At 42.1% G+C, this 27,393-nt stretch overlaps 1 protein-coding gene across 10 annotated transcripts in view; it reads left to right on the top strand.

Moving 5' to 3' along the window:
* Nucleotides 1-23,186, top strand: part of Rbms3 (RNA binding motif, single stranded interacting protein) — a 1,057,168-nt gene extending 1,033,982 nt beyond the window's left edge. For 5 of the 10 annotated variants that reach the window (NM_001172121.1, NM_178660.4, NM_001172122.1 and 2 more), the window contains 3 exons: nucleotides 9,837-9,914; nucleotides 13,067-13,194; nucleotides 17,230-23,186. In NM_001172121.1, the coding sequence (NP_001165592.1) occupies nucleotides 9,837-9,914; nucleotides 13,067-13,194; nucleotides 17,230-17,236 (213 nt within the window). In that variant the 3' untranslated portion in view covers nucleotides 17,237-23,186. The remainder of the gene's footprint in view (nucleotides 1-9,836; nucleotides 9,915-13,066; nucleotides 13,195-17,229) is intronic. The other 5 variants (XM_017313253.2, XM_017313251.2, NM_001172126.1 and 2 more) reach the window with 3 other exon arrangements.
* The last annotated feature ends 4,207 nt before the right edge of the window (nucleotides 23,187-27,393 follow it).

Genomic DNA, 27,393 nt, shown 5'->3' with positions numbered 1-27,393 from the left:
CCTCTCCTTATAGCCTGGACTCATGTGGCTCTTGGTTGTACAGTGTCTCTGTGTGAGCATGTTCATTCTACAGCACACATCTGGAGGTCAGAGGACAACTTCACGTTGTCAGTTCTCTCGTTCACCTTGATTTGGACTCCCAGAACTGAGCTCAGGCTATTCAGCGTGCACTTGGGGAAGTACTTTTCCCATTCAGCCATCTTGCCTACCCCTTACACTTGCATCTTAGTCTAACATTTTCCCCATGATATGTCCATATTTGTAGAGCAGCCTGCCATTTTCTTTTTTTCATGACATTATGTAATACATATTACAATTTATGAATTCTATTGTTGATTTAGGTTGTTTTCATCTTAGAAGGACTGCAGACTACTTTCAATGCTCTGTAGCTAGCCTCTGAGGTAGGTTACCAAGAATTCCTGTATCATTCACTGAGGAGTGGAACAACCCCGCAGTTCTGTAGACATCTGGCTTCATTGCTCTGCAACTTAAACATCCTCACCAACGCTTAGAATCACAAATCCTTTCTGTCTGCCACCTATGATGTCATAGAACTGGTTCCTTAAACTCTCTTGGCATAGATGAGCTAGGGCATCATGGTTTTATATGCATACTGGCCACTGGGTTCACATGCCAATGTGCAAAATGTCACTGACAGGGCAATTGAGGTAGCTCAGCTGGTGAAGGTCTTCACCACCAGGCCTGATGGTGTAAGTCAGATCCCAGGACACATACTTGTAGAAGGGAAGAATCCACTCCTACAAGCTGTCTACACACACACACACACACTCACACACACTCACACACACTCACACACACTCATACACACACTCACACACACACACTCACACACTCAAACACACACACTTTAATAAATAAATGTTTAAAAAGTTAAGAAATGTTATGGGGAATTGAGTACACATGCTCTAGTGATTCTCAACGGTGACTTTAAATAAAATTATGGCACAATGTCACTCATAGCCAAGACACTGACGTTTCTGACATCCGCAGATAATGTCAGGATTCCACATATCACCCTCACTCTCTGCCAGGTGTGTGGTAATCTATACAAATTTATCACCTGGGTAGTTCTGTTTGTCGACCACAGCCGACGTCCGACGTTTAATGTGATAGTTCTTGGAGCTGTACCTCTCTACTTATGTTAACTCTCTGCCCATTCCTAACTCTTGACTATCATTAATCTGTTCTAGAATGTTGGTAAACCAACAGCGTTACAGACATGGAATCAGCAGGCATGCAGTATTTTGGAATTTGTGTTTTTATCTTCTTTGGGGGGGGAATTCAATACAATTCTGTGAAAAAAACACATCAACAATTTTATTTATTAATATTCCATATAAACTAATTTTTAAAAGTTAAATACTTTTTTTTTGCCTTTTTGAACAAAAAAATGTTTTGTAATTTTTTTTTTTTTTTTTGAGCTTGGTTTTCAGCACCCACAGGGTGGCTCAAAACCATCTGTAACTCTAGTTATAGAAGATCCAACGCCTTCTTCTGGCCTCTCTGGGTACTGCAGTCACACACACTTATCTCTACATGGACACACACCTATATACGCATAATTAAAACCTTAGGGTATAATAACCTTAACACTTTTAAATATTAATCATATTGCCTATGACTGATGATGGCCCTGTTTTTTCCAACACTATATCTTCCATTTCTTGCTATGATTTATTTCTTGGTCCAGGCTTTAAGGATAATAAATAAGAGGTGAAGCAAGAACTTAAATCTCATTCCAAAATTCAAGTAAAGATTGTTCTGCAGTTTGTTATATATTTTGCTAACATATATTATTATATATTTTGTAAGCACGATTTTTGTATATAGACTTATCCATGTTATTCTCAACTATGCCCAAGATGTTCTATGATACACATGTTTTCTATTTTACCCTTTAAAACACTGTCTTGAAACTCTGAAGTTAATTACATCCAGACATGATGTATATTTTTGGTGGACTATAATGTTATTTAAATGTTATTTAAGAAACTTATATAAATGTTCATGAGGAATATCTAGCTGTAATTTTTCCTTCTTACAAAGCAACTGTCAGATTTTGGCATAAAGAATTTGCTGGATTTATAAAACAAGTTGGGAAGTGGTCTCTGGTATTTCCTGGAAGAGTTGACACAAGATTGCAATTATACGTTCTTTAAATGCCTGGGAAGTTCACCAGAAAAGGCAGATGAAGTCAAATGTGTGGTTGTGGACAGTGAGGGGTGAGTATGCTATGTGAGGTCAAATCTGTGCCAACTGCTCAGCTCTTCCTCCCTTTGCTAATAAAATGCCGATAACACGGCGTGTGTTGGATGTTACTATAATGGGTAACACTCGTCAAGTCAACATGATCTAGAATTACGCTAAGACAAGCCTCCAGGCACAGTCTTGAGTGGTCAGCTTGACTAAATGAGCTCTGGACATGCCTGTGAAACATCATCTTGATAACTGAGGTGGGAAGATTATCTCATAAGCAGAGAACACTGCTATATGGCTTGGGGTTCTGAGAGCATGACTGTATCCACCTCTCTACCTCCTGACTGTAGATGCACATGGTGAGGCTTTGGTTGTCTTCTCTGCCAATGGGCTCACATAGTCAATGGCCTGGAGACCCTCAGAGGACCCTTACACAGTCATTCGTTAGCAGCTAGTTTTACTCAGTTCATCAAAGCAAACGGGTTAATGGTACCATCTTACCATTCCAGGTGCGGGCCTGTGGTACGGCAACTCTGAGATTATGTTACACAATTCAATAACAACAATAACAACAAAACTGGGTCCTTAATGTCCCAGCATAGGCACCAGGAGATGACTCAGCATTTGAGAGAGTCTGCTCTTCTTCCAGAGGACCACATTCTGTTCCCAGTGCCCCACATCAGGTGGCTCACAGACTTGTACCTCCAGCTCCAGGGGATCTGATGCCCACTGCTGGCTTCCACGGGCACCACACTCATTTACACATACATGTACACAGAATTGAAAGTAGATCTTTACAAAAAGATACATCCATAATAGCTCCACCTGAGGTAACATAATACCTGTCTCTCAGCCACTCGCCTAGTGAATCACAGTTTAGGTTGGACCCTGCAGCCTCACGATTTTGGCTAAAGGAAAGCTGTGGTTTTGAAAGTAACCCACACCTCATGTTCTTAGCATCGTCTTCCACAGTCCTTTCTCCTCCAGCTCAGCAGCCACACAGTCAGGCATTCCTTTTCTCTACATCATTTTTATTGATGCTTTGTACTTCCCGAGACTTGGCTGCCTCTCTTTTCTGAAATGTCCCCACCCTTAATAATTTATAGGCATGACTGACAGCCTAATCATTTTTCAACTCCAGATGAGCTAGCTGTTTCCAGTATTTTAGGCAGTTTTGAAAGGGTGGACTTTCTTTGTCCCTCCCAAATGATTAGAACAAGAAGTTTCCCCACAGGAAACACATAAAGCCCTCAGTTTTGTCTCTCTTTGATAAGGAAGGAAGCCAATCCAAAAATGATAGATTTTAAGGTTTTTGCTTTTTCCAGCCTGCTTTGAGACCATCAATAATCACTCAGAAGTAAAAACACCTTGTCCCAATTTAAACAGGCGAAGCCAGGCTACCTTTCTAGCCTCCCATTTCCCTTCTCTTCCTGTAATTCTCATAATGAGGCAGTGTCTAGACTACTTGGAAGGAGTGAAAAGGTCGGGCTTTTCACTTTTTCTTCTGTGACTTTACAAGTGGCCACCCACACTCCTCCACACATCCAGGGCAATGCCCAGGGCCTACAGAATATATAGAGACTATCAAGCGCTCATGAGAGAGAGGACACCCAGGGATACCATAACTTCAACCTGCTACCAAGTGGGAGAGACGGTGCAGACTCAGCCACGCAATCTGCCATTTTGTTTTTGCTGTGGTTCCTTTTCATGGCTCAATCAAAAATGTTCCAAATAAGTGATTTGTATTCATAGAAAATTATGTCCGATTCATGCTTTTGGAAGACACCATTAAAAAGTAATTAGTCTAGGATTAGTGAGACATCTCAGTGGGTAAACGTGCTTGCTGCCAAACCTGGTCACCTGAGTTTAATCCCGGAGCCCCACATGATAAAAGTGGAAAACACAAACTCCGACTGCCACATGTGCACTGTGGTGTCCATTTCTACCACCACCACGTGCTTCTGTGAACACAAAATAAAATGTAATTTAATAATAAAAAGCGATAGTAATCAGCTCAAACTGGGTATAACTGTTCCTGTAAAATTGCCTTAGTAAGAAATCCAGAGGATTTAGCCAAGTCAGAATGGGAGAGTTGGGCTTGGTGGGTAAAGTACCTGACCCAATAATGAGGATCCTGAGTCTGATTCCCAGGCTCAAAGTAAAAGCCAGCTGTGGCTGTGCACATCTGCAAACGCAGCCCTTGCGGTTGAGGAAAGTCAATGCTACCCCTGGGGACTGATGACCAGCCACTCTGGAGTTCAGTGACAGACCCTTTCACAAAAGATGGAGAGGGACAATGGAAGAATCGAGCAGGGCTTGCACGACCTGGATTGTTGGGTCTGAGCGCAGTTTGTGTGTGCTCGCCCAGAATTCCAGCTGGGTGCTGGGAGAGAAGAGCCAAGCTTGTTGTCATCAAGAATCTGCCTCTGGGGGCTGAGCTTGCAGCTGGCTGAGTCATAGTCATTCCTGCCCCAAATCCCCCACCGAAGTGCGTGCTCACGCCTAACTTGGCAAGGCTGTCACTTCTTCAGGCTTTCCCCTGGAAAGTCTGTCACAGGAGCACCTAGCCTTCGCTTTATCCAGAGATAATAGTCTTCAGAGTCTTAAATCCTCATGGCACCGGCTTACTTAGCATAATCTGCCCTTAATTTTCAGATCTTCCTATTACATTTTCTGTGACAAGAGCAACCAGAAAGGTATTCCTGCCTAGTGCTGACTGTCAGGATGTGCTGAACAGAGCTGCTCTCAGACTATAAAACTCTTTACCATTCTTTCAGTATTGTGAAGTGACATAATGTTGAATCACCAAGTGTATCGGGTAGTCTTCCCTACAAGGAAATCAGAGGCTCTGTGCAGACAAAGATGGAAGGTGCACAAGACAGGCTGGGGTGTGGGTGCAGTTGGTAAAGTGCTGTACTGCAGAGACCAGGACTTGAGTTCATATCTTAGAAGTCACATACTAAAAGCCAGGTGTGGTGATGCATTCTTTTAATTACAACAGAGGGACTCTGAGGCTTTCTGCTGAATCTCTGGGCCAGTCAGCCTACTCTGCTTGGCATTTCCAAACCAGGGATAGGCACTGCCTCTCAAAATGGCAGGGAGTGTTGCAAGAATGATAACTGAGGCTACCTTTTTGTATGTACACATGTGCAGATATGTGCACACACATACCTGCATGAGCACATGCCTCCACACACAGAGACATGCACAAAATGTCTGAAAAAATCATAAAAATTCAATTGATGACATGTTATCATTATTGTGGTGTGGGGGTGAGAGAGAGACAGAGAGAGACAGAGACAGGGAGAGAGAGAGAGAGTGAGAGAGAATATATTGGTTTCTGCACGTGAGTGCAGCACCCACAGAGGCCACTAGAGGGTAATAGATTCCCCTGAATGTATAATTATAGATGGTTCTGAGCCAACATGAGGGTGCTGGGAACCAAACCCCAAGCTGGAAGAGTGGCCTGTGCTCCGAGCTGCTGTAAAATGAGTAGGCCAGCCTCCAGACTCAGACTTCTGAGGAGAATTTAAGTGTGAAGCCCTCCACATTCTCACCCCCACCGAATGTTAGCAAAGGAATGAAGACTTATTGATTCGGCTTTACAGAGGCAAAACACAGATGGGGCCATGAATAATCCGGTCATCTGAGGAAGCTTAGCCAGGAATCACACAAAATGTTCTCATTAACCAGACTGCCTGGGACGGCTTTAGCTTGGCAGGGAGCTCTAAATAATTCATTGGATTTCTGAATCCGAGTCTCAGGCACACCTCCTTATTGACACAAAGAGCAGAACGTGAGCACATCAAGGGACTGCCCTGCCCCCCAGGGGCCGGTGACAGCACCCTGTGCAAATGTCATACATGATAAATTATTAGATCCAGGTGTAAAGTTCCTAGCTAGGAACTCGAGTGTGAAACACCGCAGCCATTCTGTCCTCACTCCTGCCTCTCCCAGGTTCTACAGAGAGGAATCAATCCCCTTGCTAGTAGATGAGTGGTTTTGTAAGGTACCACCAGAGTCTACAAACGTGAAGGCCAACAATACCATTCAGCAGCTAAGCCAGTCCAGATATATATGGTACAAATGTTTGAGACTCAACAGGGGAGAAGTATATTCCTTAGAATAGTAGGTCCTACAGGAGTAAACATGTTGCAAAGGCTGTTTTAATCAGCTTTAAGGGGGCTTTTGAAAAGCCTGAACCTTCAGCTTCTTAACATAAACTGTATTATTCATTTTTATTTATTGAAGGAGTGGATGTGTTATACAGCATTGCTCAAATGCATTGAAACCCAGAGTACTTTTCTCTCTGAACAAGTAATGTCTCTGGGAGTGGGGAGGAGGTGTGTGTGTATGTGTGTGTCTGTGTGTGTTTGTGTGTGTGTGTGTACAAATGGAGTGACTGCCTAGATGAGAGAGGGAATTGGATCTCCTAGGTTAAGAGTTACAGGTAATCGTGAGCCACCCAATGTGTGCATAGGGAATGAAAGAAAACCCAGGTCCTCTGACAGAGCAGTGAGTGCTCTACCAGCCGAGCCATCGATCGAGCACCATCTGCAGGAGTTTTGTTGACAAAGCACATAATCTGGCCAAGGGACGCCGAATGTGAAATTGTATTTGCCAAAATGTCTCTCTAACATTCTACACTTATTTGAAAAATTGAAAGAAGTTTAATATCTGAATATTTTCTCTCCGCTCGAGGGTACAAAATAATGAGAAGCAGTGTCTGGGGGATTTGGCTAAAGATTGGGTAGATATATCTTAGGGTGGGTGTGGAATTGCATCTCAAGGAGCTCAGAATGACTGAAGACCACGAAGCGTGTTGATTTGTAATGAGATATGAGGGATTTGACATCGATACGCCGTGTGTGTGTGTGTGTGTGTGTGTGTGTGTGTGTGTGTGTGTGTGTGTGATACACACGTGACAGTGTGTAAAGATTGGAATACAGCCTGCAAACCTGCAGGACTCAGTTCTCTTCTACCCTTGAGGGCCCTCAGAATCCAACTATCACCAGGCTTGGCAGCAAGTGCCTTTACCTATCTTCCTTATGAGACATTTTGCTAGTAATGCTTTTAGCCCTCCACTTGCTTTTTATCTCGTAAGTTGATTTTATGTTATGCGTATATGTGTTTGGCCTGCATGTGCATTGTGTGTGTGTGTGTGTGTGTGTGTGTGTGTGTGTGTGTGTGTGTCTGGTACCTGTGAAGGTCCAAAGAGGGTCTACCCCTTGAATTGCAGTTAGGGATGCTGGGAACTGAACCTGGGTCTGCTGCAAGAGCAACAAGTGCTCTTCACTGATGGGTCACCTCTCTAGATCTGGCCACCCTGTTTATTGAAATAGTGTCTTTCATTGGCTCTGGAACTCACTCTTTGTCTAGACTAGATGGCCACCAAGCTCCCTGTTCCTCTGTCTTCCTCTCCCGGGCATTCCCCAGATGTGTACCACTGCACTGTGTCTTTATAACGGTGTTGGGGCCCGGAATTCAGGTCATTACGCTTTCTCAGAAAGCACTTTACTGGAGTCCAAAGTACCTCAGCCTAGATGTTTCCATTCTGCCATCCAATGTTCCCTTGCTAGTGCCTGGGCATTACCTCATTTTGCAAAAGATTCAGAAACAAACAAAACTTGGTTCATGCCTTTGAAGAGATGGTATTCTGAGTGCCTGTGAGGGGAGTGATGCATACCTTAAGAGCCCAAAGGTGATACAAAGGTCAAGTCCAGACAGCACTAAGCCTTTCACGCAATGGCTGCGTCCAAATTACAAAGTGGGTTTTGCCTGGTTAGGAGTTGAACCCAGTTATTTGATTCTGTGTGTGCAGAGTATGATGGTGTGCTCGGTTTGGTTTATGGTTGTTTTATTAAGACTCTTCTATTCTTAGTAAGCACATACAACTGTGTTTAGTTTACAATTAGGACAAATTCATTTCTCCAGTCTCATATGTGAGGATTTAAACAACCATGACTGGGCTGGACATCCTTCAGAGCGTACCTCCTGCAGCAACACACACATAACAAGCAGCGTAGGGCTTACTTCTTATCTACGCTCTTACTAACTGACCTCAGCCGTTTCAAGAACATGCAGGAGGGGAAGCTTTGGATGTTCCATAAAAACATCCGAACCTTTGGGTGAGAGATGAAAACTTGCTTCATGGCCTGACTCCAGCACTGCAGTTTTTGTGATGTGGCTTAAGTTTTAGAAGTCAGTAATCAAATGGTTCTGTAACTTAGTTCACAAAGAGGAGGGCTGTGAATTTGCAGAAAGAATACACATTACAGATGGGTATACTATATGATGTATATGTATATGTATATGTATATGTATATGTATATGTATATGTATATGTATATGTATATGTATATGTATATGATGTATATGTACATATGTGTGTATATATATATCATATAGTATATGTATGTAGTGTATATATATATATATATATATATATATATAGCATGTATACATAAATGTGCATACCATATTTAATATATGTGTGTCCACATAATTTTCCTGAAATGGTCCAATTTCACTGCAAAAAATTGTTATTCCTAACACATATGTTAGTAAATATCATAATTTACCTCTCCAAATTAGACCAGTTTCTTTTTAAGACTTTATTTTTTATCATTTTTAATTGTGTATCTGTGTGTGTGTGTGTGTGTGTGTGTGTGTGTGTGTGTGTGTGTGTGTGTGTGTGTGTGAGTGCGCGCGCGCGCGTGCATGCACACGTGTAAGGTGAGAGTATGTGCACATGTGTGCAGTGCCTGAGGAGGCCAGAGAGGGTGTCAGATCTCTTGGAGGTGGAGTTAGAGGTGATTGTGAGCAGTGTGTCATGGGTGCTGGAAACTCACTTGTGTCCTTGTCAAGGAGAATACAACCTTAAAAGTTGAGACGTCTCTCCAGTCTGTCAACTGTGTTCTTTATAAGGTATTAGAAAGAAAATGCTGATGGTGCTGTGAGGGTGGCATAGACAGGGGGAACAAAAGTGACTTCAGCATTGCCCATGGCGATCCTGCTCTCCTTTGCTGTTCTTGGGATGAAACCCATAGCCTTGTACAGCTTAGACAATTGCTCTGCCATTGGGAGACATCCCCAGGCATTCACTTTATATTAACAAAGGTGGAAAGCAAACAACATTTGTCCATTCTTGTATTGTTATGCAAGTCTTTCTTATATTGTTCCTCAGCATTTTTAGTTAAAAATCATTGCTTACAAATGATGATGATTTATTCGTTCAACAAAAGCCCATGAGGAACCTACTGTGTGATAGCTTCTAAAACAAACGGAGGCAGGGGTGGGGGGCGTGGAACCAGACATCATCTTCGCACTTGTGGAATTGGTGGTTAGGTGTGAAATAGGAGACATTCCATCTCTCACATGGAGTGTATAGATAGACTTGTAGGGGGTGGGCTGAGGTAACCTGTACTGGTATGGAAAAGATAAACCTACTGCTGACATAGCTCTTACAGTAAGCAGGAGTCACTGTCAATAAGACCTGGATTGATGAGCTGTGAGTTTAACTCGTTGTGTGCTGTCCGTTTGTCCTCTCATTCAGTGTCTGATCTGCTCACCGTTTGCAACCCCCAAGTTCATGCGCATTTTTCTTTGATTTTCTCTAGTATATGACTGCTGCTCCTATGCAAGGGACCTACATTCCCCAGTACACGCCTGTGCCTCCGACAGCTGTTTCTATTGAAGTAAGTCTATCCCATAAACGCAAAGAGGCTAGGAAAGAAGAGAAGTATCAGTCACACAAGTCCCCATGATCCAAGAAATCCTCAGATAAAGTCTTTGTGCTCTTCTAAAACGTATCCCTGTAAGCTGAGTATATAGAAGTCTATACAATGGCTCAATCAAACCTACATTTTGCTTTGCACATGTGGCTAACAAATCTTATAGAGAGGTATAAAGGAAAAGTAATTTGCATGCCTAGACAACAGTTTAATGAATAAACCTTTTTCACCTTAAATGCAGACCACACTCATGGGCAGAGGGGATGAACCGGTTCTAACTTGGTTCTTTTTCTTGTTGCTGAGCTATATAACAAAAGCAACTCGAGGCAGAATGGGTCCATGCTGGCTCACAGTTCAAGAGTAGCATCCATAATATGCTGGGGAAGTCATGGAGACTGCTTACGCAGCTGCTCATATCACATGCACACTCAGGAAGCAGAGACCAATGAATGCTTGCTGCCGTTCAGTTTCCCTTTCTCCATTTGCACAGCCCAGGGTCCCACCCAGGGAATGACACCACCTACAGTTGATCTTCCCACCTTATTAATGCAATGAAGATAACCCCCACACAAGTGTATCCTGGGTTGATCTCCCAAGTCTGATGGGTCAAGTTAAGAACCAAAATTAACCATCCCAACATCACTTAGGAGTTTGTTAAAAAGGAAATGTATCAGGTACCACCACTCTGTTTCCTGGATCTGTCTGTTAGTTTTAAGATGGTTGCTTGAGAATCCAGTCTCATGGACTGAGTCAGCACCTTGATGCTCAACCCCTTATGCTAATTAAGACTATTAAAGGGAGTGGTTATGGATTCCTGAATTTGGTTACAAGAGATTCTTACTGATTTGTCTGGAATATGTTCTAGGTGTAGGGATATTTAAACAATCCCAGAAGATGCCAGCAGGTATTAAGAACTGAGACGTGTTGCTCTGTTTGCAAGTGTTCTTACTGTGTATGAGACTACAGGATCCATCCTTAGCACACTAGAAAGCAAACTAGCAAAAGCCCACTGTTCTAATGAATGAATTCAGCACACTCTAGCTTTCCTAGAGACAGGAAAGATGTCATTGAATCACGGTAGTTTTCATGAATCATGCTGTCATCTTGTCCTTGCTGGAAGTAAAGCACTTTCTCTCTTTCATTGGGACAAATCAGTCCCCGACAACTCTCATTTTACTGGATGGAGCAGGAAAGGTACAGAGGAAAGCAGAGAGCCACATAGATGGTGGCAGGTACCTAGACTGTATCTACCTCTAGTCATAGTCACGGTCCCTCGTCTCCTAACGCCCAAGTGCTTTGTGGTCATTGGTGGACATTACTTCCCATCCGCTGGAAACTGAAAAACTAATCATTATACTTCCTCAACTCCATCTTTTCTGCTCTGTAACACAGCCAGTAACTAGAGTGCTGTACTTCTCCATGGGAAAATTCACCAGTAGGGAGGTCGACGGAGGTCTTTGCCGAATAAATTGGATCTCTGAAAATGTTTACAGATTTATTTTTGGAGTGTAACAGATGTATACTTGAAGACAGGTAAAGAAAGCCCCAAAGATTAACAAGGCATTGTTGCAGTCTAGGATACTAGGCCTATCACATTCTTATTGTTTTGACCTTTCTAGATGTGTAGTTATGGCCTATTAAGCAAGTTCTAATTAGAGTCCAAGAACAAGAGCTTAGATTACACAGTATTTGCTATATTTAGTGACTTAATAGCCAACACATTACAGGTGTCATGAGCATAAACCTCTCACATATTAGCCTTTCTATGTGTCTCCACCAAAGGCTTATGTGACTGAGAAAGCAAGAGCCTTTCATTGACATGGAGGAACAGACACATGTAAGAAAGTGGCTTTCTAGAACTAGATCTGGAGTTGGGGAGAGAAGACTATAGTCTGCCTTAAAGCCTTGCTTGTGAAGAAAAAGAACTTTGTCATGTTCATGTAAAAATACCAGATGGACATTTGTTGGTATCCATCCATCAATCAATGGACCATTCACAAACTAATCCTATTTGGAGGCTCTAAAAAGAGAAACCCTCCCTCAAACAAAACGTACAAAACCAGGAAGTAAGTGATAGGAACAACTGAACATAATCTATATTATCTATCACCTATGTCACCCACATCACCCATGCCACCCACTTCACCTGCATAACCCACGGCAAGTACTCAAGATTAAACCAGCTTGAAGATGCTGTGGCTTTGGGTTTCCTCCTCCTCCTCCTCCTCCTCCTCCTCTACCTCCCCCTTCTCATGCCCTCTTCCTCTTCTTTTATTTTTCTGAATCCTCCGACTGAATGCCTGTTCATATCTTAGAAAACAAACCACAATAAAACAAGAAAGAGAGGGAGGGAGGGAGTGAGGGAGGGAGGGAGGAAGGAAGGAAGGAAGGAAGGAAGGAAGGAAGGAAGGAAGGAAGGAAGGAAGGAAGGCAGGCAGGCTACATAAGAACCTATGCCATTTAGCCCAAATGGCACAGCCTTTGATCCCAGGACTCTAGAAGTAGAGACATGATTTCCAAGGGTTACACAAGGAAACACTATCTAAAACAAAACACAAACAATACCAACAGCAACAAAAAAATCTTATGCAAGAAGCTAGAGGGAACATTTCTTCTACTCTCATAATATAGAAAGTTGGTTCTCAGCCCCCAAGTTGGGAGGCTCAGGGACATCTGCAACTCCAATTCTAAAGGAAGCAATGCCTTCTCCTGACTTCATGGTCACCCTCACACGAATGGGCATATATGCTCATAGACATATGCACATCTGTACATAACTAAATCTTCAAAAACATGCTTAGATTATTGTAGGAATGCCCGACTGTGATTATAGACGGCTTTAATTGAGGACAGAGTCTTTTTGCAAATACGCTTGAAATGGTTTTCTGACCACATGACCCTTCCGAGGACTTCTGAGGGCAGAGCTTACTGTTGTTTCATCATCAATACAAGATCAACCATCACGCAAGAGTACCCTGATGTTTTGCTTTGCGCCCATGCTGTGGCCGAGGGTTATCTCTTTTCAAACCCAACAGAAGCAGGGCATTTGTGCTGCATCTAGAGAGGGCCCTTTGCCGAAACAAATAAGGGCTGTGTGTACCGATTTGCCTCTTTAGGGTGTTGTTGCTGATACCTCTCCCCAGACGGTGGCCCCCTCATCCCAGGACAGCAGTGGTCAGCAGCAACAGTTAGCAGTGGACACACCCAGTGAACACGCACCGGCATACTCCTTCCAACAGTCCAAGTAAGTCCGCGCTGTGCTGAGCGCCTCCGCTCAGAAGCAGAGATACAGAAGTCCTTTTCTCAGAGTGTTTCCATTTGTTTTGGTTTCACAGAAACCACCGTAAACTTCGTGGTAGGCAGGGCTCGCTCATGGTCACGTGAGCTGCTCTCAGTTGGCTTTGGGTGAGTGGATTTTCCAATCTTGGCTGTACTTGGCCTTGTGTATGAGTAATTGGTCATCATGGCCCTCTGATTTGGGACGGTGAAAGGCTGACCATATGCTTCTTATCTTCCAACAAATCAGTGTCCAGACAAGTTAGAATTCCAAAAACATCAGGAAGAACCCAGCAAAAGGAGGCACTCAAGTTTTGCGTCAATACATTGGCTCCTATCCTATTGGTTAATGCAAGTCACATGATCCAACAGTTGCTGAAGGTGCTCACTTCCAAAAGAAAAGCATTTCAGTCATTTAAAAAAAATCTGTTCAATGCTTTTGGGAAAATTGTAGTATTCCCACCTTAAAACAGACATTCAGTTCTTAATCTCTTAAACAATTACAGTGACATTCGACATTCTCATTGCAAGTTGACTTTGAATACCTGGGCAAATGGTCATGTAAATGAGAATATTGTTAAATATAGGATAGAGCTATTAAGCCCTCCCTGCCCAGGAATTAAATAGGAGAGGAGAATAACTAGGTACTCAGAATTACTCTTGAAAAAAATTTAATCACCCATAAAGCAAATTACATTTGTCTGTGTATGGAGCAAATATGTAGATTACGTTCTGAGGGCTCTGCTCTGAAATAGAAGGAATTAACAGCAGGAAAGTATGTATGGAGAAGCCTTTGTGAGCAAACTGACCAAGCTGGTGCTTCATGACCAAACCTCTGATGACCGTAGTCGATTCGGATGAATCTGCTTGCAGAGTGTTGCTCTCTGTTCTGTCACCCCTGAAATATGGAAGAAGCTGAACATATCAGCCATGCCTGTAGTCAACAGAGCAGATGCATGGATAAAGATGTGTGCTCTACACCCACATGATAGAATTTTATCCAGACATAAAGAAGAGTAAAATGATGTTCCAAAAAAAAAAAAAAAAAAAAAAAAGATTGGATTGGAGATCATGGTAAGCAAAATAAGACAGATAGTATCCTTATTTTCTGTATCTTTATTTTCACATGCAGAGTCTGGATTTACATATATATACCTATACACATACATGAATACATACATCTACATTCACAAGTTAAAAATATAGAATTTATGTTATTTCTGTTCCAGTGTAACGAAAAATAAATATCTCCAAAAGGATTGAGCTAGTCCTTGTTAGGGAAGATTTCTTCAGTACCCTAGCTTTCACAAAGTGGAAGGCTCTCCATCCCAACATAGTTGGCTGATGAACAAGCCCTTTCTTGGGGTCATTATGCTAAATGCGATGTAGAGATCTTTAAGAACTTCCTAATGGCTGACATTTCTCATCAGACACTGACTAACCCTCCTGTGGGGTGTGAGGTGCAGATGGGGCCACCTAGTACCCCTGAAAGGCAGCATGATACATTATATACATCTAACATTAAAATGTCTACAGTCAAGCAACTGCAAACCACAGGTAGGGTCACAGGGACACATTTGAGAAGCACAAAAATAGGCTTATGCATAAAAAGTCTACCACAGACTACTTCCCTTGTCCACATTTTACTTTTCAGGCTAAAACAAAGAACATGGGGCTAGAGAGGTGGCTTAGCAGTTCAGAGTACTTACTGCGCTTCTAGAGACCAGTGTCTTGTTTCAAGGGTCCACATGGTGGCTCACAGCTGCCTATATCTACAGCTCTAGGGGATTCTGGACACCCACACAGACATTTACACACACACACACACACACATATATATACAGAGAACTTTGAATGATAGACTGAGGAATTTCCCCCCATTACTGATGCAGAGGGACTATCAGCTCTTACAACAGAAGGAGGTCATAGCTGTGGCTTATTCTGGAAATTATATGAGAATTCCATTCCCCACTGAGTTACCACTTATTCCTTGTGCTGTTATAAAACCTTTAAAATAGCTGGAATCCAGGGGCTTGTGAGGTGGTTCCATGGGTAAGGGAATGTGCTCTCAAAGTGGGAGCACCTAGTTCAAATCCCTGGCACCCACAGAAGTAGCAAGTGTGGACAAATATGATTGTTACTCAGCACTGGGTGAACCGAATCAGACATCTCATTACAAATCAGCCAACCAGCCAAGCAGAAAGTGACCTTCAGGGTCAGTGTCTCAAGGCAATACAGCAGAGACCAATAGGGGAAGACATTCAACTTTGACCTTTGGCCTCCACATGTGCACAACCAAATGCACACACACAAGTGTGCAGACACACAATATATACATACAAAATTAAAAGCTAGGTGTTTGTTTTTTTACATTTTTAATTAAAACTCCTTTCCCTTTCCTTTCCTCCCTCCATTCCTTCCATCCTTCCCCATCTCAAGTTTATAGCCTCTTTCTTCTTTAATTATTATTGGTCATCCAGTACAAACAACAAAAAATGGACTCAACATGCTATAATATATATTTATACATGTGTATATAAAAATAATGAAATAAAAATAAAAACTTAGATGTAACCAGATCCCATAGAGCATATCTGCAAGCCCAGTTAAAGTCCCAATTGCCGAACCAGGAGTCTTTGCCTCCAGTTCCATGTTTGTGACCTCTGTGTTACCATTCAAACCTTAAGGACCCTGTTGCACTCATTTGAAGTTATGTGATCACCAGTATCTATAGAGTAAAACTTGGGTCTCTGATGAAAGAGATTTGCCTTCATCCACTACAATTAGGGTTAGAAAGCCCATCGTAGACCCTGATGAAATGGCACTAGGATCGGGGCTTTCAGCTGAAAGGAGCGCTGAGCTGTGCAGTCTGTCTGTCTACCCTCCTCACAGCAAGGTAGATGGACTAAGAATCCTCTGATTGTCAAGTAACAAATAATACAAAGTATGCTGCAGGGGTGCCCAGTGGCCCTTCCCTTCTGCTGTGGCTTGCTTTAAGTGTGTCTACTAAGGATCCACGGTGGACAGCTTGGTCTCCAGTAAGGACAGGGAGAGGATGACAGGACTCATACGAGGCAGAACCTCATGGCAGATCACAGTGCTCCTGAGTTAGAAGGCACTGATGCGGTTGTCATGGCAATCTGAGTTTTGACTTAGATATGTTTAAGGACCCCTGATGCTTTTGCTAAGGTTCCCAGCATCTACATGACTGTTCACAACTGTCTTTTTCATTTTTAATTTTTTGATAGGATATTTTCTTTATTTACATTTCAAATGTTTTCCCATTTCCAGATCTCTCCTTCAGAAACCCCCCATCCCATCCCCCCTCCTCTTGCTCCTCCACCCACCCACTTCGTCTTCCTTCCCTGGCATTCCTACACTGGGGCATCGAACACCCTCAGGCCCAAGGGCCTCTCCTCCCTCTGATGCCAACAAGGCCATCCTCTGCCACAAGTGCAGTTGGAGCCATGGGTCCCTCCATGTGTACTCTTTGGTTGTTGGTGGTCCAGTCCCTGGGAGCTCTGGGGGTTCTGGCCTGTTGACACTGTTGCTCCCTCCATGGGGCTGCAAACCCCCCTCAGCTCCTTCAGTCCCTTCTCCAACTTCTCCATTAGGATCCCAAGCTCAGTCCAGTGGTTTGCAACCATCTTTTAACTCCACTTCAAAGCAGTCTGATGTCCTCTCCTGGTCTCTGACAGTGCAGCAATCATATGCTACATTTTCATAATACAGTCATGCACTTATACCCACAACAACAAAATAAGTAGATCTTTAAAAATAGCTAAGTCCATCAACTTCGGTTTTGCCATGAGCAAACTCTTGCTCAAGTGTGGAATTTATAAGAAGGTAACAGAACTGAACCCCCTCATAGGCTAGTTAATATGCCTGATACACTGCTTCTTTTAGCATGACGAAAAGCTTGGGCTCCTCTAACAAGATGTCCCAGGAAACAACGGAAGAAAAACTCAGATGTAATAACCTCTCTTCCCTGTTTGTCTTGCAGACCATAGACAGAAGTGAGGATGTCTGCCTGAACCTTTACCTTCAATGAAGAAACGTCACTGAGCAAGAAGTTAGTTGGCCTCCGGTTTGCACAGGCGCCAAGGGAAAGCTTTCTTCTTCTTTTATTTTTATTATTTTTTTTATTATTTTATATTTTACTCAAAGAAAACAAAATTTTTATGTGCTGTGCGAATGGTTCCTCCGTGTGGTCTAACACTTATTTTTGTCTTTTTTTTTTAATTAACGGGAAAAAACAAATCCCAGAAAGGGGTGGGGGATGGCAAACATCACAAGTTGATGCTGTCTTTGGAAAAACAGAATTTGCCTGAAGGTATAAGTAGATTTGTTTTTTAAAAAGTAGAAACACCAATGTCAAGAGTTGGGCAACCAGATGTTTAAGAAAATTATTTTCCTCAGTAATTAAGCTATTTTTTTCCTCTTCTTTTCTTTTCTTGTTTGAACCTCCTGGGTTTTTTATATATATATAAATATTTTATGTTTTCTTAGAAATATTTAGGTAAGGTTTATCTTGAATCTTAATTGCCTTAATTTTTAAGGACGTCAAAGGCTCCAGAGGCATGCTTTCAGCGTCTTGTTAAAAAAAAAAAATCAAGAAAGAATTGAGTTTTTGTGCCAGCCTTCACTGACATAGAAGATGGAGACTGAGTTTTTAGGGTGGAAAAGAAAAAGAAAAAAAAAAAAACAAAACTGTACAGTTTGAAGGAAAATGTGTTTTCTTCATTTGAAGAAAATTTGTTGATAAAAGAAACCAAGGCAACCGCAAGAGTTTGGAAACGCTGGGACTTCTCATGAACTTTGACACAATCACTCTAAAAGGCTAAAAGACATTTTATGGTAAAGTTATTCACGTTGGTTTTAAAAACAACTGCATTAGAAATAATGCAAGTTTGGGGGGCAGAATGCAGATTTTTTTTTTTTTAATTTACAAGAGCGTGGTTGCTAGCGAAAGCGTCAGTGCTTTTTATCTGCAGTTTTTTCTATGAGCTTTGTCAGGTTTTAGTCAGCTTTGCTTGTCACATTGCAAAACCTAGCATAAGAGCACTCAAAACAAAACTTAAGTAGATAGACGCTTATGGTCAAAAAGTGCAAAAAAATAAAAAATAAAACAAAAACACACACACAAAAAAACAAACAAAACAAAACAAAAACAAAAAAAAGCAATAGATAGAGAAATTGTTGACAATTTCTGTAGTCTTTCTTAGTTGTGGTCAATTGCAGCCTATGGATGGCCTATTTTATACCAAAGATGAAGTGAGACCCTGTTACAGGCGTGATGGTAGACACTGCTTTTCTTTCTTTGAAGTTTTGTTTGACCTACATGGCCGGACCAGTTCTAACTTCATTTAAACTACCTTCCACTAGTGTGTTACATACCACAAAAAAAGAAAAAAGAAAAAAAAAAACATTGTTTTTTCTAAAAATGTGTATTTGTCAATAGTTGAAGTTTGTTCCTACCCTGCTCAGCAGTTTAAGCATGAAGAATCTGAGACCCAGTGGATGAATGGATGCAGGCGGCTTTAAGTCCTGTGAGCTTTGCTATCTCTTGACCAGCGCTCTCAGCAGTGGATCGACGGCCACCAATACACCCCGTCAGTTGTTCAAGAGATTGAAATGCCCTCATCTGAACTTCAGGCTAAGGATGCTTCCTGAAGGATGCTTCTGATGTCTGAAAGGCCATTTGTCAGAAAGGCTGTGATGTTCGGAGCTGTGGGTTGTGGTCCCCAGAGAAGTTCTCACGAATTGGTAACAATGTTTCTTTCAAACACTGACAGTAACCAATTTTTGTCTTCTCACCTTGGTTTAGTTATCAGCCCTCCTCACACAGGCGCTTTGATTCTGTGTTTGGGGAGGGAGTGTTTTTCTTTTACCTCCTCTGCCTGCTGTGTTCTCATATCTTGATACTGACAGGAGAGACAACACAGCCCTCTTTAAATTTTGGTTTAATTCTCCAAGATAAGTGGGGCCGTTAAGATCTAAGACTCCTTTGAGTGCAGTAGGGGCAAGCTCTTAACACCTTAGTTGACAATCAATAAATTTTTTTCAACAAGAACCACAAGAACTAGGGGTTGATCCAGCACCGAAACCAAAGGAGATATTTGCACTTAGAATAATGCAAAACTTGGCTTAAAATGATCTAAATTGGCTTAGTGAGAGAGTCCTAACTGTTCTGACTCATCAGATCTGGGATCAACGGATCTTGTTTTCCTGGAAGTTAGAAGCAGTAGCTTGGAACTCCGTTCATGGGACCATTCCCAAGAACTGCTTTTGAATGAAACTTTGAATCAAGTAGGCAAAGCTCTTTTCTGCAGGTTACTCCATCTGAGTGCATAGGGAGGACACAAAACCGAGCCGCTGGAGAGGAAAAGAGAGTAGGCTTTCAGAAACAAAGTAACTTGTAAGGCAAATCACAGTCCCATTAGGCCCCACAACTAATGAGTCTGCAGGTCCATATTCTGCTGTCTCACTAGACCCTCCTTCTCTTCTTTGCAACCCTGTGAACTGAGAGCTCAAACCCAGAAAGTCATCTTGTATGTTGGTCATCAAACTAATTACAGAACAGTATCCAAGGAGACAGCATCACACTGCAGAGACCTTGTGGGCTTCGCCTTTATCCTAATGTCTTTCCCTGCTTTGGAGGGAACCTGAGATGCCTACATCCTTCTGTCACACCAGTCAGCTCCCTGTGTGTTGGAAGGGTGGACTTGAACATGTCTATGGAAAGCAAGCCCTCAAGTTCCAGGGGCTCTCAGAAAACTCACTGAGACCCAACTTTCTCTTTCTCCTTCGGCTTCTCTCAATTCTCTGTGTAAGTGAGGATTATCCTGGGCATCATTCATTTGAATATGAAACCAACATACTTTCTTGTCCTTTCTGTAAAAGAACAAAATGCCTGTATTCACGTGATACAAAGAGAGTCTCATTTGCATTACCGATAATGAGGCTTCAAGGTAGCTACCATGTGGCAGCTGAAGGTGCCTAGGGAACTTCATGCTCAAAACTCCTGTCTTACATATGTAGTCATTCTGAAACATTTCTTTCAACTCTAAAATTTTCATGATCTCTTTTCTTTTAAGCCATCTCAGGCCAAAGGAAATCATTATGTCATCTTCTATGTTCCTGTGTGTTTTATGTTTGGGCTGTCTTGATAATGCCATTCCGTAAAATCTTTTGAGAAAAAGAAAAAGTGTGTATTCAAATTGGCTCTCTCTTCTTCTGTCATTTTTACCTAAGAATTGTTTTTTCAATAGCCCAATATAAAAACAACACCCCCACCCCCCCAAACCTTATACGCAATGTGTGCAGTGCAGATACCTGAATCTCAACCTAGTCACCACTACACATGGTAGTCCTCATGACTTAGTACTACAGTCATTTTTAAAACTAAAGTAAAATTCTAATTCTTGAGATTGCCAAAATATTTTGATTTTATTCTCTTTCATTACCACATACTGGATTTAGGAAACCAACAATAGGTACAATCCAAACAAGATAAATTCCGAGTCATCCAAATGCTACCTATTTTGTCAGAACAGTGTTCTCTTTGAATAATGACCAAGATACCAGGAGAAGCAGAATGTGTGGAGACTGCTAGCTGTTTTCACCTAAGGACCCCAGGATAGAACCTTCATGAGCTAATGGTAATGTCAGCAGGTGCTGAAGATTAGAAATAATTACTTAGTTTTTTTATATTTTAAATCTTTGTTTAATGGTTGAAATATCTATGAAAAAACCTACACATCTTTTCTATTGACTTAAAAATCCTCTTCACCGAGGAGTGGGATTTGGTCTCAACAGGGTCCTCACGTTCTTCATGATGGAGGTGTTTGGGTGGGACATCTGTGTAGACTATGATGTTAATAGGCTAAAACTACTCCTGACAATCTAAGCTCATCTGCATGAGTATGCGCACAACTCCAGGAGAGCTGAAGACTGAGGAGTAAGCCTTCTGTGGGCCTCAATGGAAAACCTGTGATTTCAACTTGGTGAGACAGCAGGATTGAAAGTCCCCTGTAACAGCTTTCAGCAAGACAAGCAATCACACAGCAGAATATTATAGAACCATCTCACAGAACCTTGATCTGGTTTTGTTTTTTTTTTTTCTTTCTTGACCACAGTGTGGAGCAAAGAAAAAGATTTCTTTCTTCCTTCCTTTCTTTCTTTTCAGTTTTTCCCTTTTGTGCCCTTGAGACTAGTATGCTGAACATTTATTTTGAGCCCACTGGCCTTGATAGATTCTCTGGAACCCCAGGAATAGCTGGATTGGCAGACTCCTTGATTCCATTTCCTTCTTGTGGGGTTTCTTTCACCCATGCATCGACTCATTTTACAACTGCGGTGTTGTAAAGTAGTTGAGCCTACCTTAAGATTAAGATTTCTTACCCATACATAAGTGGTCTGTCCTGGCCAACCTTTGTGATGACTTGGAGTTTAGAAAAGAACAAAGGCCGAAGCTCCAAGTGACTCCATAATTTAAGAAACTGGGTTCAGCGCAGATTTCTGATTTCTATTGTCTTTGGGTAAATACCCCAACTTATAACATGCAGTCATAGTCACTGTCACAGGAAGGGCTGGGTGTCTTCTCGACAGTAACAGTCATGAGGTTCTGGGCAAGAAAACAATGTTCTGGGGGATTTGCTTCAGAACTGAACAGGGGGAGAGGCTAGATGGAGCTTGGGGGTTCAGGGGGAAAATGCAAGCCCAAAGTCAACTGGGAGATTTTCTTAACACTACTCCATTTGAAAGAAACACAATCACTGTCAATGTTCAAAGGGCTAGCTAACTAGTTTGTGGGGGGTGTTTCATCTTTTCTTCTCTATGACTGATCCTGTTAATCTTAGCATCTCACTGCAAGGGAGGACAGAAGAAACCCCTGAAAATAGCAATGCACACCAGTCTGTTTTGCTTTCCAAGTACTGATGAATCAAGGGAGCTTTAATCATTATTGAAATTAATGTTCACACATCATACACTATGAAATTCAACAGTCCATACATGTCCATACATGTCATTTTCCTATCCATCACACATAATCGAGAGTTGGCTGCATTCTTGTAAAACACAAATGGAAATATTGTAAGAACAAACCTGGCTCCCCTTAGAAGAAGGCTACTTTGGCTCCATTCTCTTGGCTGAAACTCAAACCAGGAAAAAAAGATACACACATTCTCTATCAGGAGAAAATAAGGTCATTTCGACTAAATACACAGTTTTAATCCCCTTCTTTTGACTACAAAAAAATTTATTTTTGTTGTTATTTCTATTTGAACCTGTTTTACTGTTTTAAGACTGAAAGTTACTTGTATCCTGAGGCATAATTTTATGGCCATTATGTACCTAAATAAAAAGTGTAACATTAGTGTTACACTTTGGACTTTGAAACTTCTAGTTCAACATTGTAGATAAGGATGCTCTCTCCTCCTCCCCAAATGTGTTATGCTATGTCCTCACATGTAAAAAGAAGTGAGCTGTTCCATCCCTCTTAGGAAGAGTAAAATTGTTTCAAAGAGACATTAGGTATCTGAAATTATATTGTTTTCCAGTCTGGAAACAATTGTCCCCATTAACTTAAAAAAAAAAATGGAATCTTTAATTTTTCAGCTCTGGGTGGAAATACTTCAGTTTCAAGGAAAACTGTGACAGGGCTTCCTCTTTAAAAGCCTTGGTTTATGTCGTCTTCAACTTCATGGACCTCCTGGAATACCCTTTTGAGATTTTATTTAAGGGCATCTTTGTATTGCTGTCTCTGACTGTCATGGAGAATTCTGTAATCCTATGGTGTTTCTGGTTTTATCTCTAAGTTCTTTCATGTGTATCATGGTCAAGTTAGATACCATTTCCCCTGTTTCCTGGGCTCTCTGTAGATCAGTGGATATTAGGTTTCAATTTCTGTTTTCTTTGATGAAGCTTTCAATAAAAAATGGAAATAAAATCAACAAAGCAGGGCTGTGGTGTTTGTTTGCACTTTCCCAGAAACTTGTTGTGGGAAGGTGTGGGGAAGGGAGGAGCTACGTCTGGATCTAATCCTGTTTTTTAAATTGTTACCTTTCTGGAATCAATGGAAGAAAAGATCACTCGGGGCTGGAAGGATAGAACAGTGGTGGGGTCTTGTAGAGGACTCAAGTTTGGTTGCTAGCACCTACACCTGTTGGCTTACTTACAACCACCTGTGACTCCAGCTCCAGGGGGTCAAACACACACACACACACACACACACACACACAGAGAGAGAGAGAGAGAGAGAGAGAGAGAGAGAGAGAGAGAGAGAGAGAGAGATCTTATAATAAATAAAAAAGTTGTTCCAAGCAAGAAGGCAGAAGAAAGGAGGGAGTGGTTGTTCACTCCTGGAAACCCAAGCAAACCAGCATGGGGGACTTTAGAGAAGGCACAGTCTTCCACTGAGGTCTTTCCATTATCTTCCAACAACTCTTACATACACAGAGGGGTTCAGCAGCTACCCATCTACCACTAGGTACTGTGTGAATGCAAGAGTTTCTTTCTTCAGCAATGCTTTCTGCCCCTGCAAGAGTCAGGTGAACCAAGATCAGAAGTATGTCTTCCTTCAGCTGTGGGCAGTTATGGTAAGTAAATAATTTAAGGATATTTCTCTGGTCCAGAATTGCCCAGCTCTTTTGGATCTTACATCCAAGGACTAAGAAATATTCCACCCTGTGTGTTTGCTGTTCAAAAACACTATGAGGTAGAAGGTGAAAAACATATTGGATGGAGGAAGTGCATGCAATTTGTTGAACAGAAAAATGGTAATATTTGAGACAGATAATCTGAGAGAGAGAAAGAGAGAACACACACATGCATGAACAAAGTTTGCATTGATAGAAAGCCCCCATGAACCATGTCTATGTATGATGTGCTAAGCACACATAAGAAATAGGTGTTGGATATTCATGATTCCTGATTGGTTCCCCCAATGGTGACATCATCATCTACCCATAATAGCTCCACAGCCCTTGGTAAGCTTCATCCTCTTCCTCTGCTGCTGTCCACAAAAAGAAGCATCTTTCATTGAGTCTCTGTTGCCATCCCTGTTCAAATCTGAATTCTGTGTCACTCAGCATTGGTGGGCACAGGGATGCAGCCAAGAGAGAAGGAGGGTGTATGAACATTGTCAAACCTTCAACCCCATGGTCCTTCCACTCTTCTTGCATCTTACCTTCAATATGTTGGCCTATTTCCTGCAGTTCTCCCTTGCTTCTTGCCTTGCATTAAGCCTTGTGGTTGGAGTCTGTAAGTCCCAAATTTATAGACAGTCTTTTTAGAGTCAAGATAATTCCACAGACATCATGTTCAGGTGTTAGAATACAGGTAACCAAAGAAGGGTGTAGAGACAGGTAAGTGGTGGCCATCCTCTCACAGCATGTTGTGTGCATTCCCTTGAGGTGTTTGGATGGACAAGAGTGGCAGAAGAAAAAGCGGGAAGAAAAGATTTATAAGAGACTTTCAGAAAAGGAGAGGGATGTGGACATAAATGAACCTTTTTATCATCCTCGATTTAGGACACTGTGCCTCATACTAGTTAACTTATAAAGAATATATTGTTCACAGAGCTGGGGTCGAGAAGTCTAAGGTCTCTGTGTCTAGCAAGGGCTTGTCTCCACACAGCATATATGTATGTGTACATATACATATATATGTAACTAAGTGTGTATACTGAGAGTGACAACCAAACTTGTAGGCTTTACGAAGGACACCCAGCCCACTCCTAAGGACTCCAGATTGTTAAGTTCCTCTGCTCCAGAAGCCCCGCCTACCTTGTCATGCCATTACTTGGGGAACTGAAAATCAACATTTGTTTTTAAAAAATCGCTTTTTAAATGCTTATATATGTATGTCAGTTTTTAGGATTGTATGCATGAATACTGGTGTCTATGGTCAGATGAAGGTGTCAGATGTCCTGGAGCTGGGGTGACAGGCAGTTGTGAGTTGCCTGGCATGGGTGATGGGAACCAAAGCCTAGTTGGTTCAGTAGCTGTGCCATCTTCTCAGCCCCAGCAATCAGCACTTTGAAGGGACACACATTCAAATGTAAGCACTCATCTTCTGTTACAGTTTACTCAAAATAGTGGCATTGATTTGTTATTTATGTAAAGCTTATGAAAAAAACAACATATTACTTTCACATTCCATAAAACATTTGCTTTATAAATCAAAGGGAACTTCAGGAATGTTTAACTAGGCTTCTAGAATCAAATCCTTGAACCTCAGGCTGTGAGGATTAGAGAAAGAAGATCTGAGAAAGAACAATAAAGGTACGCGTGCTATGCAGTCTCCCTTGTACATGGAAGAGTCATAATTTTATGATCCCAGATCTATGGTTTTGTTTTCTTTTTTACTGTTTTGTAATTTACATTCTCCCAGAAGGACTATCTGTTACCCATGAACAGTTCTGATAAGGTATGTGTCCCATAATGCTGTTCTTAAAAAAAGATTTCTTTAATTTCCATTTATGTGTGTTTGTGTGGGGATCTGTATGTGTACATGCTCATGGGTTCAGTGCCCGTGAAGGGTCACGGGGCTGGAGCTGCGGGAGGTTGGAGCTGCACTGGGAATTAGACTTGGGTCCTCTTCAAGACACCAATATGGTGGCAAACAATCCCACAACCACTTGTTACTGCTTAGCTGAAAATGAACCAGAAGAGTGTGGGGCTTTGCTCAGGGACACATAGTTAAAGAGCACATAGCGAGGGCAGTACACACACCCATGGGGATGATCCCCTGTGTTTTGTGTGGAAGCATCAGTGTCAGTAAAAAAAAAAAAAAAAAAAAAAAAAAAAAAAAAAAAAGCTGTTGGCCTATTAGCTTAGGCAGGAAATAGGAAGTGGGAGTTCTGGTAGGGAGGGAGATTAGTGAGATAGAGTCAGGCCGAGGAAGGGAATCTTTGTGAACTCTGAGGGACAGAGGCAAGAAGATGAGAAGGGGTCACCAGCTATGTGGCCCTCATAGACTAGAATAGACAGGGTGTATACATTTTGAGCTAGCAAGGGAAGCCATAGCTCGTGGCCTAGGCTTAATTGATTAAGTTTCAGAGTCATTATTTTGGGAACTTGGGTGTGAGTGGAAAAATTCCACAGTTATACACGATGCATGTTCCTCTCTCTCTCCCTGCCCAGAGCTACCAAAAGCTGTAACAGTTAACTGACGCTTAGCTAACTTCTGGCCCAGAAAGAACGGCCTGTAACTGGCTGCAAAGCTTCAGAGCAACAGGCAGTGCGTTGCAGTTGAGTACTTCTTGTTTGATTGGCTCAAGGAAACAGATTGTGTTTGGTTCATGTGCCTCTGCTCAAGTCATCTTGGGCATTTTTCACATCACTCCTACTTCAGATGAGACTCAGGACACTACGGCCATAGATGGCCCACTAAAATCATAGTCTGCAGGAAGCCAGGCTTCCTTCTTTGTCCAGTTTACCCAAGTTTCGCCTATGTGGAAAGGCAGGTCATTCTTGCTCTGAACTCGGATTTCTCCTCCTGCTCCCTCGGTCTTTCTTCCGGTCTGCCTTTGGTTCTTTGGAAGGGTGTCTAAGGCAAAGCACTTGCCACCATAAATCACCTGACCAAGGACAGAAGCAAATTTCCAGCTTTTCAGGGATGCTATCTATAAGACCATTGTTCTGTGTAGCAGAATTGTACCCTAATTAATTAATTGGATAATAAAGATGACAAGAAACCAATCACTGGGCAAGGAGGAGGGCCTTCCAGTCTGAGAGAGGAAGAGTGAACGCAGGAGAAATAAACAACTTTTAGGGGTGTGGGGGGGCTGGCGAGGGAGAAGTGATAGCAGGCACCATGTAGACTGAGAACTGTTAGATCTGGTGGCAGAATCCACCAGAATCCACCACTGGAAGATTTCTAACATAGAATAGTTAACAGTTTAGGATGATAGATGTTGCACCCAGTGGTTGTGTTATCAGTTGATTCTAAACTAAGATTGTCTGGTGTTTTCCATTTCTCAGTGACTCAGCTAAGCTCTAGGCGAGATAGAGCCCCAGCAGAGCAAGGGTTGGTGAGAGTGCGCCTCCAGTTACCCGCGGAAATTTGGGGATGCAGAGTGGTTTGGCAGCAGCTAGCCGCAGGGACCTATTTGAGAGCTCATGAGAGAGCAATTTGGGAGCTCATGAGAGGCAGAGTCAGC

Source organism: Mus musculus, chromosome 9, assembly GCF_000001635.26.
Source record: "Mus musculus strain C57BL/6J chromosome 9, GRCm38.p6 C57BL/6J".
Lineage (NCBI taxonomy): Eukaryota > Metazoa > Chordata > Mammalia > Rodentia > Muridae > Mus > Mus musculus.
This window is presented reverse-complemented; position numbering and strand designations above follow the sequence as displayed.